The sequence below is a fragment of the Guyanagaster necrorhizus genome (genome assembly GCF_019112545.1).
Source record: "Guyanagaster necrorhizus MCA 3950 unplaced genomic scaffold BT62scaffold_23, whole genome shotgun sequence".
NCBI lineage: Eukaryota > Fungi > Basidiomycota > Agaricomycetes > Agaricales > Physalacriaceae > Guyanagaster > Guyanagaster necrorhizus.
The window spans coordinates 369,767-384,380 of record NW_025064902.1 but is presented as its reverse complement, the minus strand read 5'-3'; the positions used below and the strand labels follow the sequence as shown (position 1 = coordinate 384,380).

Sequence of the window (14,614 nt, the reverse complement as noted above, 5' to 3'; positions counted from 1 at the left end):
AAATAATTATTCTCTTGAACTCCTGATCACTCAATGCTGTGGTTTGAAGGTCATTCACAGCTCATTGTTTCATGCACAAGTCAGCAATGTGAATATTGATGTCACTGTTCCTATCAAACTTCACTGCATTCAGCAATGCCTCAGCCTTGAAAAGGGCCATATCTGTTTTCTTTGCATGTTCTGCAGCAATGGAGTCCCAGTATTCCTTTGCTGTTCTGTTGGTCTTGACCCCTAGACCAATAGGGTTGAGAACATTGAGGACAATGTTCAAGTGGACAAGCTGATCATGAAAAATCCACTTGTCATATGAGGGAGAGGATGAGTATATGAGAGTAGGGTCTGATGGAAGAGGTGTGGTAATAGCCATGGATGTGGTAGTGGTGGCAGGGATGGCAGGACAGACAGTAGTTCCTGCAATGTATCCTCATAGGCCTTTTCCCTTCAGTAACTCAGTAAGTTGGAGTTTCCATGAGGTGTAGTTCTTCCTGTTGAAATGGCTACTCATGTCAGAGAGGATAGTGATTCCCAACATCGACAACATCATTTAGAGGTGTGGTGTAAAGTGGTGAGAGTAGTAGTATGGTATAAATTCAAGTGGTAAGTTGAGTTGAGATTATGTTGCATATTCTTCTTGACTGAGTAGTTATAGGCAACAGAGCCTCATAACCTATTGACAGAAGAATATATGTGAGTATCTACAAACAAGTGTAAGTATCATAGTCATAAGCACAGTAGAGATATACATACCTCAGTTGGGCACAACATGGGTGAAGTGACTGAGGCATACAGATAGGAATGGCTGGACTATATAGGTGATCAGAAAACGACAGGAGGTGTAAGTATATATAAGGTAAATAGAGTGAGTGATTGAAAAGTAAGATAAGATGAAATGTACAGATATCCTCCAACACTATCAAAGGACATACTGGTCAGGTCAGTGGGGGAAACAATTTTGAAGTTGAAGGAAGACATCTAGATGGTGTCAGAATGAGAGAGCACCATAGATGTATATAAGCAGGTTCATGGGAAAATGATGGTAGCACTCTGATAGCCACCTCTGCTTCAAGGAGCACCTATGTCTTGAGGAGACCAGCCCATGGCTTATGGGGACTGGAAGACACATTTTACAGTGGTTATGGGCTGGTTTATGGAGATTTTGGTGATCTCAGATCCACTTTTGCATGCACACAGTCCCCAAAACTCAGTTTATGATGAAGTCTGAGTGCTAGCACTCATTGACATCATCCATCAAAAACACCCCTCAGTCAAGCTGTATGAAAAATGGCTGTAAGTACAAAGCATCGGAAAAAGAGGTACTAGTAGCAAATGCAGCAGAACTGGCACAATCAGAAACCAAGTCTAAAGATGTAGTCAGGATAGGGCTTATCAGGCACATCGCATCAAGCATAAAATTTTTAGCACAGTCCCAGGTACGACAAGACAGCGAGTAGCTACAGCACGAAAAAATGAAGCATAGGTGGGTGAAGAAGTGTATTAGCACCAAGGTTAGAACATACACTGCCAGAATCTGGACAGTTTAATGCATCTGGACATTATGGATCATCTCATTCAGTCGATTCCCAATTACATGGAAAGAGATTTAGTGCTGACCAGTGTCAGACGATGCTCAAGTTGGGATGATTGCAAGCTACTGTAGCACAACTGCTGTACTCAGGGAGCATCATTGGTATCTGTTGTCTGAATCGTACTGCACATAGTGCACCAGCTGAGACTCGACTCAATGGTACCAGTAGCGAGTGTGATCTTCGAGTTTTGCTTTCGCACTGTTTATTAGATGTCGAGCCGTAATAACCCGTCTTCACGGACATTGCCGATTTGGGCGGCCTCAGCTCCCAGTAACACACAGTAACGACCGCTCAACTCCCACGACGACGCAAACACGTTTTAATCAGCTCACGCCACGAATAATACAACAAGTTCTACTGGGGCAACGAAAGATGTCTTTGTTCTGTCGGTCTCAGTATTTTTCCAGTCTTCTGCCATTTTATTATTCAATAAATGTAATAAGCTTGACAAAACTTCCTAGTTTACCGAGTACCATGGGAATTCTGTTCATACTTTCAATAGAGATTGTCTTTGAAACCTGATTCTGTGACGTCTGTCCGCTCTTTTTTTCGCAAGTACATGCATGACTCACCGATTCATCAGGCATCAAACATGACGATGGTCAGATATCGGGCACTTGCTGTACTATTTTCGCGACCGAGGCAGAGATAGTGACTCGCTATCCGTTGCGTGGTTCTTTGCGCACCGAATCTATCACCCTCATAAGAAGTGCTATTTCCATCTGTCTTGATGGATGATTTTCAGTCACTGTATGATTCCCCTTGTGAGTCTACATGATCTCTTGCATCAGGCTTTATAAATCTCGAAATAGCAGGAAGCATCAAGGCTTAGATGTCCCAGCATGTGGTCTAAAAGACTCTTTGCTGACCACTCATTGACGTCTACCTCGGTGTGACGGCAAGGTTTTTTAATTTCTCAACGCGATGATGAGAAACTTCTCCTGGAGCCTGTATATGGGCGAATCAGGTTAGCCGTCTCATCTCAACCGCTTGATAAAGGTAACCCTCCGTCCGCCGCTGTAGCCTTTTCAATTTGACCAATGATATATTGAGTAGAGACCTTAGACTCGGTATCAGTACAGTACGTTGGCTACTAACCAAGCCTCGTTCAGTCATGTCCTCCGATGCCCGTTAGCGCTTGTTGCGAACTTCTACATGGTAGATCATGTTCCCCGGCCGAGCAACGCGGAATGCTGATCTGCGCTATCTAATCTAGTTCGCGGTATATATGCGTCCCCGCCGCGATTCAAAATCAGCGCTCATTGCCGCGCAGTTCCCCATGTCTGCTAAGTTTAGAGATAAAGCAGGCGACTGTTACGGGTGTTCAGATAATATCTCTATAACAATACTCTCCCCAGTCAGCCACTACTATGCTGATAGATGAAGATGCGATGTTGGTTGCTTTGCTGTACCCTACAAAGTACCTCTGTACTCGTGTCGAGGACATTAGCGACTGACCTTATTTCTCTTGCCTACCGACCTCTTTCTTCGGCTTCTTTCTCCAACGTTCTTTTGTCGCCTCGCCATCCTTTCATACATCGCTCTTTGTGACCGACCATCTAGATGTCTTGGTTATTTATATTGTGGGTTGCATTTGTGTTAGCTATTATGCGGTTACTCATTATTTGGTGCGACGTTTAGCATGACACTTTTCGAGCTTTTCTGTCTATCTAAAGCCCTCCACATTAGTGTTCAAAACGGGACGCTCGCTGGAGCGACCACCCCAATCTATCTCGTGCATTTTGATGATGATCCGTCAAGTTTCTCTCTACGCAGCTTTCTGAATCATGAGGGTCGGTTAGATGCGTCGAATTTCTCTACCAGCATCATCCTTTTTACGAAGGGCCTCGTGTTCTATACATCATTTGCTTATACTGGGTGAGTAACGTCTTTTGTAGTCGATGACCACTACTGATTCCTTTTCGAAGCAATTACTCTATCATGGCTTTCCTAGACCCAGAGTGAGTTTGTTTTGATTATGAGATTGATTGTTCTCAGCATCAGTATAACGTCCTTGTCGACTAGACCGCCGTTAGATGCCGAGTCGTCTTTCTCTCGAAGTGACATCTTCAATGTCAGGGAGCCCCTCAATTCGGAAGTCGAAAAGCGAGATCTAGTATCCTCTCCGACTGGCAGCTCACGACAGTGTGTCGTCCATCTTCCGTATTTACCAGTAACTCATCATAAACAGCAGCATTTTCGGAAGCGCCTATATAACGGACCTTGTTTTGATTATTTCCACGGCTCTTGCGGCACCCTCGTTTGTCTCTGTCGTGATGATATCCATATATCTCTGCTTCAACAAGCGAAGGAGACGGGTATCTGTGAAGGATCTGTCTTCCAGAGACAGTCGAAGCTCCCTTTGGGGGACATCAGAATCTTATGTTCATCCTGAATTTCACTCTAAACTGTCGGCAAACCCGACCTCGCCATATCCTGGCAGTGACTCTCTGCCTTACGTCCACACACCTGGTCCTCAAACCAACGAACTTTCCCATCCCCCTCGGAACTCCGAAGAAAAATCACACTCCCAGCGTAACCAAGAAAATGGCGCCATTCCATACCCACCATCCGGAAGCAGGTCCATGGAGGTGTATGAGTTTCCGGTGAATATGAGGTATCCCCGAGATGCTTTACCATCCTCCGCGACAGACTCTCAGTCTTACACGCGCTCATTCAGTCCCGAAGCCACAGAACACTCAATCTCCGCTCCTTACATCTCGGAGGATATGCCGCCGTCTCGTCGCATACCCCGAAATCGCACTGTTGCATACCCGTTATCTAGAAACAGCCCGATGGGATTACGTGAGTTCGTAACGAACTTAAGGAATTCTTCACAGGGAGAGGGATTAGTGATGTTTCCTGAACATGATCTACCTGAGCACGGTGACGTTGCAAAGCTGTGGAATTATATCGGGTACTTAAAGGGTCAGCTGGAATTAGCACGGGCGCTTGGCTACTTGTCCCCGCTTCCTTCTCCTGGGAGCGGAGGTGAGAATGGGTTCCCCGATATTAGTCCCTCAGTCGCAGAAAGGGTGCTTGCACCCTCTAGGAGGTCATCAATTTTTTATTAATCTTATATAATATGATACCACAATTCGCGTATTGCTATCACCCTCAATTCTCTGCTCTAACTATATATTGATATTTATCAGAACTCACAAGTCGTTCTTCCTGGATACAATCGAAAATCAAAATCGGCAATCCACTTGCTTGATCCGCCCGTTATCATTTCAATTATCAACCAACTGTCACCTCCAGCCAACCAGATTTTCATATCCTAGCCTGCTTTCCTCCATGAAACCGTGAGATCGTCTGGTTGGTGACTCTCTGACCGAATCAACGGCGTTTTCGTGGACCGAATCCTCTGCAAGTCCTCTGCCAGCCTCCAGATCGCCATCACTGACACATCTTGTATCTGAATACTTATGCTATGCCGACGAAACAGTTACTTGAGCCCTCAAATACAGATTCAACTACAGGCAAGTGTCGGTAAATTTTCCAGATCGGGGTCTGACAACATCGTATCAGATCACGCTCTGCATCAGAGGTAGGTCTCTCACTATTCCTTTGCATATTTGCAACAAGATAACAGTGCTCACTTAGAGAAACTTAATGAAAGTCTTCAGCAATTATCAGCGACGGTTCGATGTACACACAATGACCTCCAGCCGATAAACTGGCTCCCGATGGAGATTCTCTCATCTTAATGGAAATCCGGCTGGACATTCCCAGCTTTCTTCCTGGTCCGGGCCCAGGGATGTCGTTGTTTCGCAGATATCACCGAAGCTGGATGGACCTTCTCCATGTTTGCCAGTGATGGAGGAATATCGTGCGCTCTTTCGCTCTTGTACATCAGAGACGATGATCTCGTTAACTCCACCTTCTTGGGAAAGATGACACTTCATCTCCTCTCAGTTGTTTGCCGTGAGATTCCGTAGAAGTGATTTCCCATCTCGAGAATGACGAGCCGACGGAATTTTTACTCTCGACATAGCCCTGAACAGATCGGTTCGTCAAGCGGTGTGATCTATGACCTTCCTGACGAATTTTTGGATTCGTCAGTTACCTCATTGGAATGTTGTTGTATTGACAGAAGAATATACGTAAGAGTCTACAAATAATGGTGAGTAATATGGTAAGGGACATGATAATGGTATACGTACCTCAGTCGGGCACAGCATAGGTGAAACGACTGAGGTACATGGGTATCTACAGCCAGGCTATATAGGTGACCGGGTAACGACAGGGGGTGTGTATATATGGTAAGTAAGAATAGGTGATAATCAAAAGAGAACGGGCGACGATCGAAAAGGTAAAGGTATGGACATATACGGATATCCTCCAACATGTTGATGTATCTTACGCGATGGCCAACTTGGACGAAGCAGTGTGCTCCCTGGTATCACCGCCCATATCAGGAGCCACCAGCCTGGTCCAACCAACTTCGCCGATATTATATACGAGAGTATTACCTCACTCCCAATCGTTTTCCTCTCTTAATACGTGCATCGAGTCGATCATCAAATCACGCTTTCACCCTGTCTCTGTCGATTTCCTTGTTCACCCGCCGCACATCATTGTCAGATCCTTGGCCGCCATAAATATAAGCAATTCTTGTCGACACACTCAGATACTGAAGTATCGTTCTCACTCGTAGTATCAGGAATGTTTGCTGCCTTGCGCCAACGTGATCGTCATCAGTACATTGCTTTGGACCAAGTAGCTAGTGAGCTGCACCTTTCTGATGACTCCTCTCAGTCGTCCGAGACCTCTGTACTTGGTATGTAGTCTAGCTCTGGCGAAATACTTACTACTCATGGTACCTTATCAGACAATGGCCGCACGAAGGACACACCTCGTTACCTCTATACGACTTGGGTTCTTTACATTTTTGTCCTATGCACAGTCATCGACTGCATCGCCATCGTAATTCTCGCTACCTTGCGGTCCGGTGTATGGGGTTTTCAGACCACAATCTCCCCAGACGCTCTTCCACTGAGGAACGCGTATACAAACCTCGACAAGCTCTATCAGAATCGTTCTTCGAGCTTTGTCCTCAAAACACCTGTCTATAATCTGCCTTTACTTGTTGGGCAGGTCTCCCGTTATGAACCGGATAGGTTCTTTCCACAACCAGTGGACGTGTATGCTGACGAGAGTTTCGGCTATAGTCAATTAGTCTACCAACACTACCTCCTTAATGACCGGGTGAGATTGATTTTGTTCTTTATCTGCTAGTCACTCAAGGTTTCATTTATCCAATGACATTAGCTCAGTACAATTGTACAATTCAGAGCTCAAGATTATGGCTTGGAGAATTGCACTTTCGCGTTCACATTGCCTGCCCCCGACTCATTTAAGAGTCCGGCCATAGCCGATGATCAGAGCAACATCACATCTATCGAAATATCCATGATCCCCTTTGACCGTCGACTCCGAACGAAGAGGCTCTCATGGGGAAGCTTGCCTTCTGCCAGGATGCATGTTGGTTTGCTCAATATTTCTGATGGACGTACAGTAGAAGGCCCTCCGTTCTACTGCCCATCCGGCACATATCTCACTTTCGAACTCAGCTGTGTTCACTATCCCTGCTATCTTGATGTTATCGGTGAACGCACCGCAGAGTTTGGTAGTCCGAATGATTTCTAGTTAGGCGGTCGCTGACTGTATACGCATAGGCTTCTATATTTTACAGCGGCAGACAAGATGATGCCGTTCCTAGGCAATCTCGCACCTTGGTTACAATGCATTCACTGAAACTACGAGTTTGTCTAAGTTCATCGCCTTGTACTGTTTTTGATGCTACAAAATACATGTGATTATACATGATGTCATAAGGTGTTTAATTATCTTCCCTGGATACTATATTCAGTTGAAATTGTTTGAAGGAGTGATATAAACGTTACGTTGTTGCGTTAAAGTTCTTCAGTTGCCACGTTCGTACCCAATCATGCCAGTTTTGAGATACCTCAGCATATAGTGTATCCCAGTCGTTGCAAACATGTAACTGATTACCGCGATCGTATTTGAAGTTCCTTTGGGTGAAGTCGTTTGGTTCCAAGGCAGTATCTGCATGGCAAAGAATCCATTGCCTGAGAAGATTGAGACAGTGCTGTGCGTGCAGCAGGTCATCAAGGGACACGACCTCGGCCTTGAAACCTGCATGCATCACCCTCAGGCAATGCAGCTGATGCCAAAAAGAGACGGAGAAAAGGCGGTTCTGGGGGCCCAAGCGAACTGTTCCATTTCCCTCGGCTTCTCCGATCCACCATTCATTGTAGCCAGCATCATCAAAGGAGTAATGGACGGTCTCTTCAATGAACATGGCAGCTAAACCAGCTTGCGAAGGAAAGTAAAGTGGGACGTCATCTGAAATGAATGCTACAACCAAGTCAAGGTTTGGAAACTCAGTCAGCTAGTAAAGAGTACGTACTATGATCTCGTCGTCCATATGGGAGACGTATGATATCACTGTGAGGAGGATTGGAGTGAAGAAGATCGAATGTCGATAGGAAGAAATATGATGAGAAGCATAGCGAGGCCACGCTCGTGACAGCAATAACAGCTTGTATATATGAATACCCTTTCATTTCCATTTCAGAAACAACAGTTATTCGGGAGACGAATAAGAGAGAGAATGATTTCTACGATGGATGGAGGGGCTGGTACAGTATTCGATATCTACATGACTTTATACATTCAAGTCTTGTCAAATAAGTACTTACTGTTTGAATGGCCTGTATTGAGCAAATCGATTCGGAATCAGAAGCTGTCAATTAATAGTATTGACTGGCGACTGGGAGTTCATCATCATCACATTGGACGGCATGGTCTACTATAGATACAACGGTGGCGTATATGAATCAGAATCGTGATGGGCGGCAAGATCATTATCACTGGAGTAAGCACGTGGTCGTAGGTATTTTTCCTTCCAAACTTAAACTTCGAAGTCAGTGACGGCCCAAGGTATAAGTTGAAACGAATGATGTTCTCCATGATATCCCTCATCAAAGGACACCTTAGCTTCCAAGTCTAATGGCCAATTCTGATTTGGAGACGCAGCGCGCAATCTATGTGTCAATTATTGTTGGCTCTATAGTGTTTGGTACGTGTTTCTGTCATCACTTTCCATGTGAAGATAGTGAACGATGCTGCTTACCTATGTCGCAGGAGCTCAGATCTGTCTCTACGTGCAGTCTTTCGTTTACTTGCTCAAGAACCCAGTTAAAAAGCAGAGAAATTTCTATATCCTCTTTGGCGCGATCCTCGTAGTGCTCACTGCCATCGGAGGTGGAACCAACATGCAACTCGGACAACTCATGTGGATTCAGTATCCTGATTATCCAGGTGGTGCTCCAGCATACTTCGCTGACCATTCCTCGGACTGGTACGAAATATGGGGTACTGCCTCCGTGTCCTTTGCTAATATCATGGGAGACGGCCTTCTGGTGGGTTTACACATGTGCATACTCGGGAATAAATGCTTAAAATAACTCCAAACCCAGCTGTATCGTTGCTACATAATCTATAATTCCAATATATGGGTGGTAGGCTTTCCCTTTCTTGTTTTGCTGGCATCGACAGGTCCGTAAATTTGAGATCTGCAAGTCATTAGACTCATCATCGCTAACTCTCTGCTCTAGCTATGATCATTATTACAATTGTGCAAAGTGCGGTCCCAGAATCGACACTCTTCTTTGGTCTTCCTATTAATTTTGCTATCGCCTGGATTTGCTTGACCGTGGGGTTCAACGTCATCGTCACCGCCCTTATCTGCTATCGTCTGTTGTCGTTCCACAAAGTTTCCCGCGAAACTCTTCCCTCTGAGCTGACGAACACTTACACCGGCATCTCTGCCATGATGCTTGAGTCTGCAGCTCCTTTCACGATATCTGGTGTCGTGTATGTTGTTGCCTTTGCTGTAAAAAGCCCCTCTCAGCAAGTATTCGCCGGAATTTGGGGGGTCATGGTGGTGAGTCAACGTATCACAATAGATATTCCTATATACTGACAGTCTACAGGCACTTTCTCCCCAGCTCATTATTACTCGCGTAGCAATGGGTATAGCATGGAACAAAGACATGGTAGATAGGTTCTCCGACTCTTTCAGAGTTAATAGCTCTAGAACGTTTTCATCTGCTGCGGCATCGAACGATGGAAGAGCTCGAATTGTCGTAGCGCTGACAACCAAGGAGTCCGGTGAAGATATGGTTTGAATGGCATCGCGTGTCGCCAACTGAATCTTCTTTCATTGATCCACTATTACGTTCTGCTTTTGATGTTTTGTATGGTGCTCCCGTTCCTACGATTTATGCTCTTCTGTAGCATTAACTACACTATTATTTTCCATGACAATCTTACATTTTGTTCATCAAGTGACACCGTGGGGATAAAGAAAGGTATTGTCAGAAGAATATCAGTAAGAGTCTCAGTCAGGCACAGCATAGGTGAAACAACTGTATTGGATAAGTACTGTACCTATTTACAGAAGAATATAAATAAGAGTCTACGAATGATGGTGAGTAATATAGTAAGGGACATGATAACAGTATACATGCCTCAGTCAGGCACAGTGTAGGTGAAACAACTGAGGTATACAGGCATCTATGGCCAGGCTATATAGGTGATCGGGTAACAACAGGGGGTGTGTGTATGTGGTAAGTAAGAATAGGTGATAATCAAAAGAGAACAGGTGACGATCGAAAAGGTAAAGGTATGGGTATACATATGGATATCCTCCAACAAAAGGTCATGACTTGGGTAACTTGTTCTTATTGCTCGTTCTTCAGTTATGTCAATTTCATGTGTATGGATCGATTATTTACAACATTGAAAATTATGATTAGACACTGCATTAAGGAATTTTCTTCAATGCAAAAAGTGGCTGGCTCTCCCCTTTGACAGAGCTCGGAAGAACAGTCCTACCCTTAAGTTCAAATCCGAAACTCTCATAGATGCCGACCTAGGTTTATTTTTCACAAATTCCCAGGCGGTTCTGTGCACAGAATGTCACTTACGTTGAGATCGCTGTCTGCACCCACTATCATGATAGCCTTATCTTGGATTGCCTAAGGGGCGTTCTAAGCCTGGAGAACGGAAAATAGCTACGATATTCAAGACTCACCTGTTGGGTCATTTCTTTGAACATGGCGGTCGCGATTCCACGGCGCTGATATGGCGGATCTACCGCCAACAGTGGTGTCATCCATCCATCAAGATTTGCCTTAAAATATGCGTCAAATTTCTTAGAGATCCAGACGGAGCTGCACAGACGGTTGCCCCAAGAGCGTTATCCATGAATTCCTTGATCTGCGGCCCATACTAATAGGAAACCCATCTTGAGCGAATGCCGAAGATTACCTGGTTCAAAAACGTACAATATTCTGCCACCAATATTTTGTTTCTTCCGTAAGGCGAGCATAGGCATTGTTGAATCCTAAGGCACGTTGCTCCTCTCTAAGCATGCAATGTGTAACCGTGAGCAAATGACCATCTATGACATATGTGGTCCAAGAGAAACTGACGTTGCCCAAAGAAATGTCCCCGGACCGAAGCCTCCAAGAACTCCAAGGATCCTACCATCCGAAGCAGCGAGCCATACCTTGCCTTCGAGTAGCAGTGCCCGGGTTACGGCTCTTAAAAAAGGATCGTACAGAGCCTTGTTTCCGCCAGTCATTGCACGGATAGTGGGGTCTGAAAGGAAGGTCATATATAAAGATCATTCGCCGTTTATTTGAGCTCATAACTTACTGGTGTCATAGGCTCGAATAGCAATCGCGACGATCTCATCGAGCTGAATACCTGAAATAAGAGATTTAATTTCAGTAATATAATTCAACTATAAGGACAGACTGGTCAGAAAAGTGGGGGAAACAATTTGGAAGTTAAAGAAGGACATTCCGGTGACGGTATCTAAATCCGAGAGAACCAGAAATGTTCTTTTAAGATGACTACGTGACTTCTTGATACCCGGCCGCTGCTCATGTGTCTCAGGCATAGAATCTCTGGTTATCATGATCGAATGATCGGTAATGGAAGTGGCTGAGACCCCAGAAGTTTTGCCGAGGAATCATCATGATGGTGATATCAAGACGGCCCGATATCAAGGGTAAGTATCGAAACTTATCGGACCAGGTGTCAGGAATAGGTACTGTACCATTACTAGCGCACAAATAATTCTCGGTCTGCCATCCATGATAACGTTTGAGTAGCCCTAATCCAATCATGATGTAGACCGGGCTGTAATACTTATGCCGCCCATTGCTAAGTCCTGTCAATGTATTCTAGTTTATGTTTGTAAGTGACAACCGACATCCGCCAACTCAGACAGTATATAGGCTCGTATCTTCGAAGTCCCAGGCAGTACAATCTACCATCCTTCCCGCATACCACCAACGTCAGTGAAAAATGAATGCGGTTATTCCCATCCTCTTAATTCAGATGACTTTTGTGGCGACATTCCTGCCTACGTCGTCACTCTGCGCTCCTAGCCGATCCAAGCCTGACGCAGTAGTAGGTGGTGAGTACTTGAGTTCACTAATTGTATCCAGCTTGATAAATAAAGATCGTAGTAGCACGGAGTGTGCTTCCAGAGCCAACGATGGGGCCCGCGATACTGTACAGGGCTTCGGATGAAGTTGACGGAGCTTAAGACTGGAGATATTTTTGGTACTGAATAGTTCCTACTATGCCCTAGTCTCTGGAGCTGAGGGTCCTAGGATTTATTCGTTTTAGGATTTGGTTATCGGCTTTCTATGTAAATTTTATAAATTTATATGGTCCTTGAGTACTTGAGTAACTGTTATGATGAATCTTAGCATTATGTATAAATTTCAGAGGCTCGTGCTTTGTTATATTGACGAAGTAGAACTAGAGTCAAAATCTAACGCGAGACATAATGATTCTTGTCCTGACGCCTCCGATTCTCTTCAAAGTCGCGCTGGTTATGCTCTGCCTCTCGATAAACAACCTCCCAGTCATTACATACATAAGCGTCCGGATGGACTTTCACATTACGACCCGTCGCTGGCTCAAGCGAGGTGTCAGAATGGCAGGTTACGATTTGTCGTAAGTAATTCAGACAGTGAGCGACAAGTTCACTGTCAGAAAGGGGATATGAGTGATAAGTTTCGAGAATGCCTTTGCGAAGAATGTTGAGGCATTGCAGCTGATGGAACATTCCGAGCGTAAAAGGACGCTGTCGGTCACCGAGATGAAGAAGGCCGTCGCCTGGGACGAGACTGGCCCATTCCGCATCTGCATCTGCGCCTTGAATTTTGAATCGGGCAGAAGAATCTTCGATAGCAAGCAAGATGGTGTCTGGTTTGGGAATAGGCCATTCATAAGGGAAGTCGTCATCGTCGTAAGCTGCAGAAAATCAATAAATATACGGGCTCATACTTATGATTCACAGTACGAGATGAAAATACTTACTGTAGTCAACGGGGGTTTCACGGGGCACAAGTAAAGTCCACACGATGAGCTTCATAGCAAGATTCACAATGATGGGCAAGAAGACGAAGTACATAGCGGTACGCATGGTCAAGGACGGTCGGCAACAGGTGCACCGCTTAAGAAGAGAGACTTTGAACGCGTTTCACCTCGAATGAGAGGACAGTTGTGGATATCTGATAAATCTCATCAAAGGGTCGTTCCACTCTTTACCTGGACCGCTCGTGTCACTTCTGGCAAAGAACCGTTAGAGCGATTCCTATTGCGCTATGATTACTGTAATATCCCATTCGAATTTAGGCAGGTGATATTTGTGATACTGATGGACCACAGCATAGTTCAACTTGAGAACCGCGCGGACATTCGGAGGGCGTGGTATCGAATGCACTGCTGCCATCGAACGGAAATCCGGTACAGGATATGGCATTGGACAAGAGACCAATGTTGCAGCGCCATGAAATTATACGAGAGAAAACCGGAAGTGATCATTGCAGCTGCCAGTTGATGAATATGAAGAACGATAGATAAGGTTTATCGCGCCCCGCGCTCCAATGATGCCGTGAGCAGCCTTCTATCCACATAGTAGACGGCCTTAGTACCACAGATACGAGCATAGGTGAGTGGGTGTATGGTATCCATCATAACATCCACTGTTAGAAAACAGCGAAGTTTCATGAACTGGAACACGGACCCCATGGTCATCTCCTTTCACAGCATCTCATTGCCGTAACTACCTCGTTCTGATGTTACAGATGGAGGGACTTAGCTCCAACGCGCACAGCAGAGCGCCGTTCTCGGGGGACATGGGAGTATAGATGAGTAATGGGTTTATATTAATAGTCTACCTCACATCCTTTGCCGTCGAGATTTTGTTCTTTATTGTTTCATCAAATGCCATGGGAATGAAGGAGATGCCATCTGGACGGCGAAGTCATATAATACCTAATATATGCTTTTTAGCCTCCGCCGCCAGCTTCATTTTCGGCAGAATTGGTGTGTAGAAAACGTGACGAAGTGGTCGATGTCTTGCAAAGGAGTGTCGCAGGCCTCCAGGATGCCGTTGGGACTGTACTGAGTACCGAATGGCTGGGAACTCTGGTCAGAACAAGAGCGGCATTGCCGAAGAAAGACTTACCTTCTCCGGCCAATGCATTGACCATACAAATGGACACAGACGGAACAGTAAGAATGATTGCTTGACAGAAAACATCATTGGTATGTTGGGTATGAGAAGGAATCGGTAGGCGTTCGAATGGTACTAGAAAGATAATATGACCTGCTTTCATATGGATAAGAGTAACAGAAATTATGGGATTATAGATGCGTGCCTCGCGCACCTAGCAAGGAACTAGGATTATAAATCTGTAGACGACTGACGTCAAAGTGTATAACATGACATGTAGGCCAATGAAATGAGGGAGAAATCGGAGGGCTGAGAATTGTGGTGTGTTGGACAGCCTGATGGCATCAAGCAACAGATTAAATATCTCGAGAGACACGTATACCGTCGATTAGCTCAGACTGTAACAAGGATCAGGTAATCTGGATATAAAACAGCCATCAGCACTCATAGG

The 14,614-nt window shown here is 45.1% G+C and overlaps 7 protein-coding genes across 7 annotated transcripts; 3 read left to right on the top strand and 4 right to left on the bottom strand.

Annotated features, from left to right (window-relative positions):
• The first annotated feature begins 2,677 nt into the window (after positions 1–2,677).
• BT62DRAFT_329872 (uncharacterized protein) lies at positions 2,678–4,714 on the top strand. Its single transcript, XM_043180520.1, has 6 exons — positions 2,678–2,744; positions 2,803–3,169; positions 3,228–3,464; positions 3,515–3,547; positions 3,612–3,731; positions 3,778–4,714. Exons 2-6 carry the CDS (start codon positions 3,150–3,152, stop codon positions 4,658–4,660), a joined length of 1,293 nt encoding a protein of 430 aa, XP_043036906.1. The 5' UTR covers positions 2,678–2,744; positions 2,803–3,149; the 3' UTR covers positions 4,661–4,714.
• A 1,210-nt stretch (positions 4,715–5,924) lies between these two features.
• On the top strand, positions 5,925–7,395 carry BT62DRAFT_329832 (uncharacterized protein). The gene is made up of 4 exons (XM_043180519.1): positions 5,925–6,369; positions 6,421–6,797; positions 6,861–7,218; positions 7,268–7,395. Exons 1-4 carry the CDS (start codon positions 6,255–6,257, stop codon positions 7,297–7,299), a joined length of 882 nt encoding a protein of 293 aa, XP_043036905.1. The 5' UTR covers positions 5,925–6,254; the 3' UTR covers positions 7,300–7,395.
• Positions 7,359–8,430, bottom strand: BT62DRAFT_953537 (uncharacterized protein). Its single transcript, XM_043188272.1, has 3 exons — positions 8,023–8,430; positions 7,496–7,970; positions 7,359–7,444 (listed from the first exon to the last, which is right to left on the bottom strand). The coding sequence occupies exons 1-3, from the start codon at positions 8,183–8,185 to the stop codon at positions 7,432–7,434; spliced, it is 651 nt and encodes a 216-aa protein (XP_043036904.1). The 5' UTR covers positions 8,186–8,430; the 3' UTR covers positions 7,359–7,431.
• A 210-nt stretch (positions 8,431–8,640) lies between these two features.
• On the top strand, positions 8,641–9,942 carry BT62DRAFT_935017 (uncharacterized protein). Its single transcript, XM_043186839.1, has 4 exons — positions 8,641–9,037; positions 9,095–9,173; positions 9,233–9,561; positions 9,611–9,942. Exons 1-4 carry the CDS (start codon positions 8,738–8,740, stop codon positions 9,803–9,805), a joined length of 903 nt encoding a protein of 300 aa, XP_043036903.1. The 5' UTR covers positions 8,641–8,737; the 3' UTR covers positions 9,806–9,942.
• A 433-nt stretch (positions 9,943–10,375) lies between these two features.
• Positions 10,376–11,546, bottom strand: BT62DRAFT_1078480 (uncharacterized protein). The gene is made up of 8 exons (XM_043179390.1): positions 11,442–11,546; positions 11,340–11,390; positions 11,114–11,282; positions 10,967–11,045; positions 10,863–10,910; positions 10,714–10,812; positions 10,607–10,657; positions 10,376–10,551 (listed from the first exon to the last, which is right to left on the bottom strand). The coding sequence occupies exons 1-8, from the start codon at positions 11,485–11,487 to the stop codon at positions 10,444–10,446; spliced, it is 651 nt and encodes a 216-aa protein (XP_043036902.1). The 5' UTR covers positions 11,488–11,546; the 3' UTR covers positions 10,376–10,443.
• Positions 11,547–12,471: 925 nt separating this feature from the next.
• On the bottom strand, positions 12,472–12,885 carry BT62DRAFT_903425 (uncharacterized protein; the record flags this gene model as incomplete). The annotated part of the gene is made up of 1 exon (XM_043183526.1): positions 12,472–12,885. A coding segment is annotated over one exon (414 nt), but the record flags the coding sequence as incomplete, so codon positions are not given.
• Positions 12,886–13,862: 977 nt separating this feature from the next.
• On the bottom strand, positions 13,863–14,585 carry BT62DRAFT_935013 (uncharacterized protein). The gene is made up of 2 exons (XM_043186838.1): positions 14,176–14,585; positions 13,863–14,126 (listed from the first exon to the last, which is right to left on the bottom strand). Exons 1-2 carry the CDS (start codon positions 14,248–14,250, stop codon positions 14,016–14,018), a joined length of 186 nt encoding a protein of 61 aa, XP_043036900.1. The 5' UTR covers positions 14,251–14,585; the 3' UTR covers positions 13,863–14,015.
• Positions 14,586–14,614: the final 29 nt, after the last annotated feature.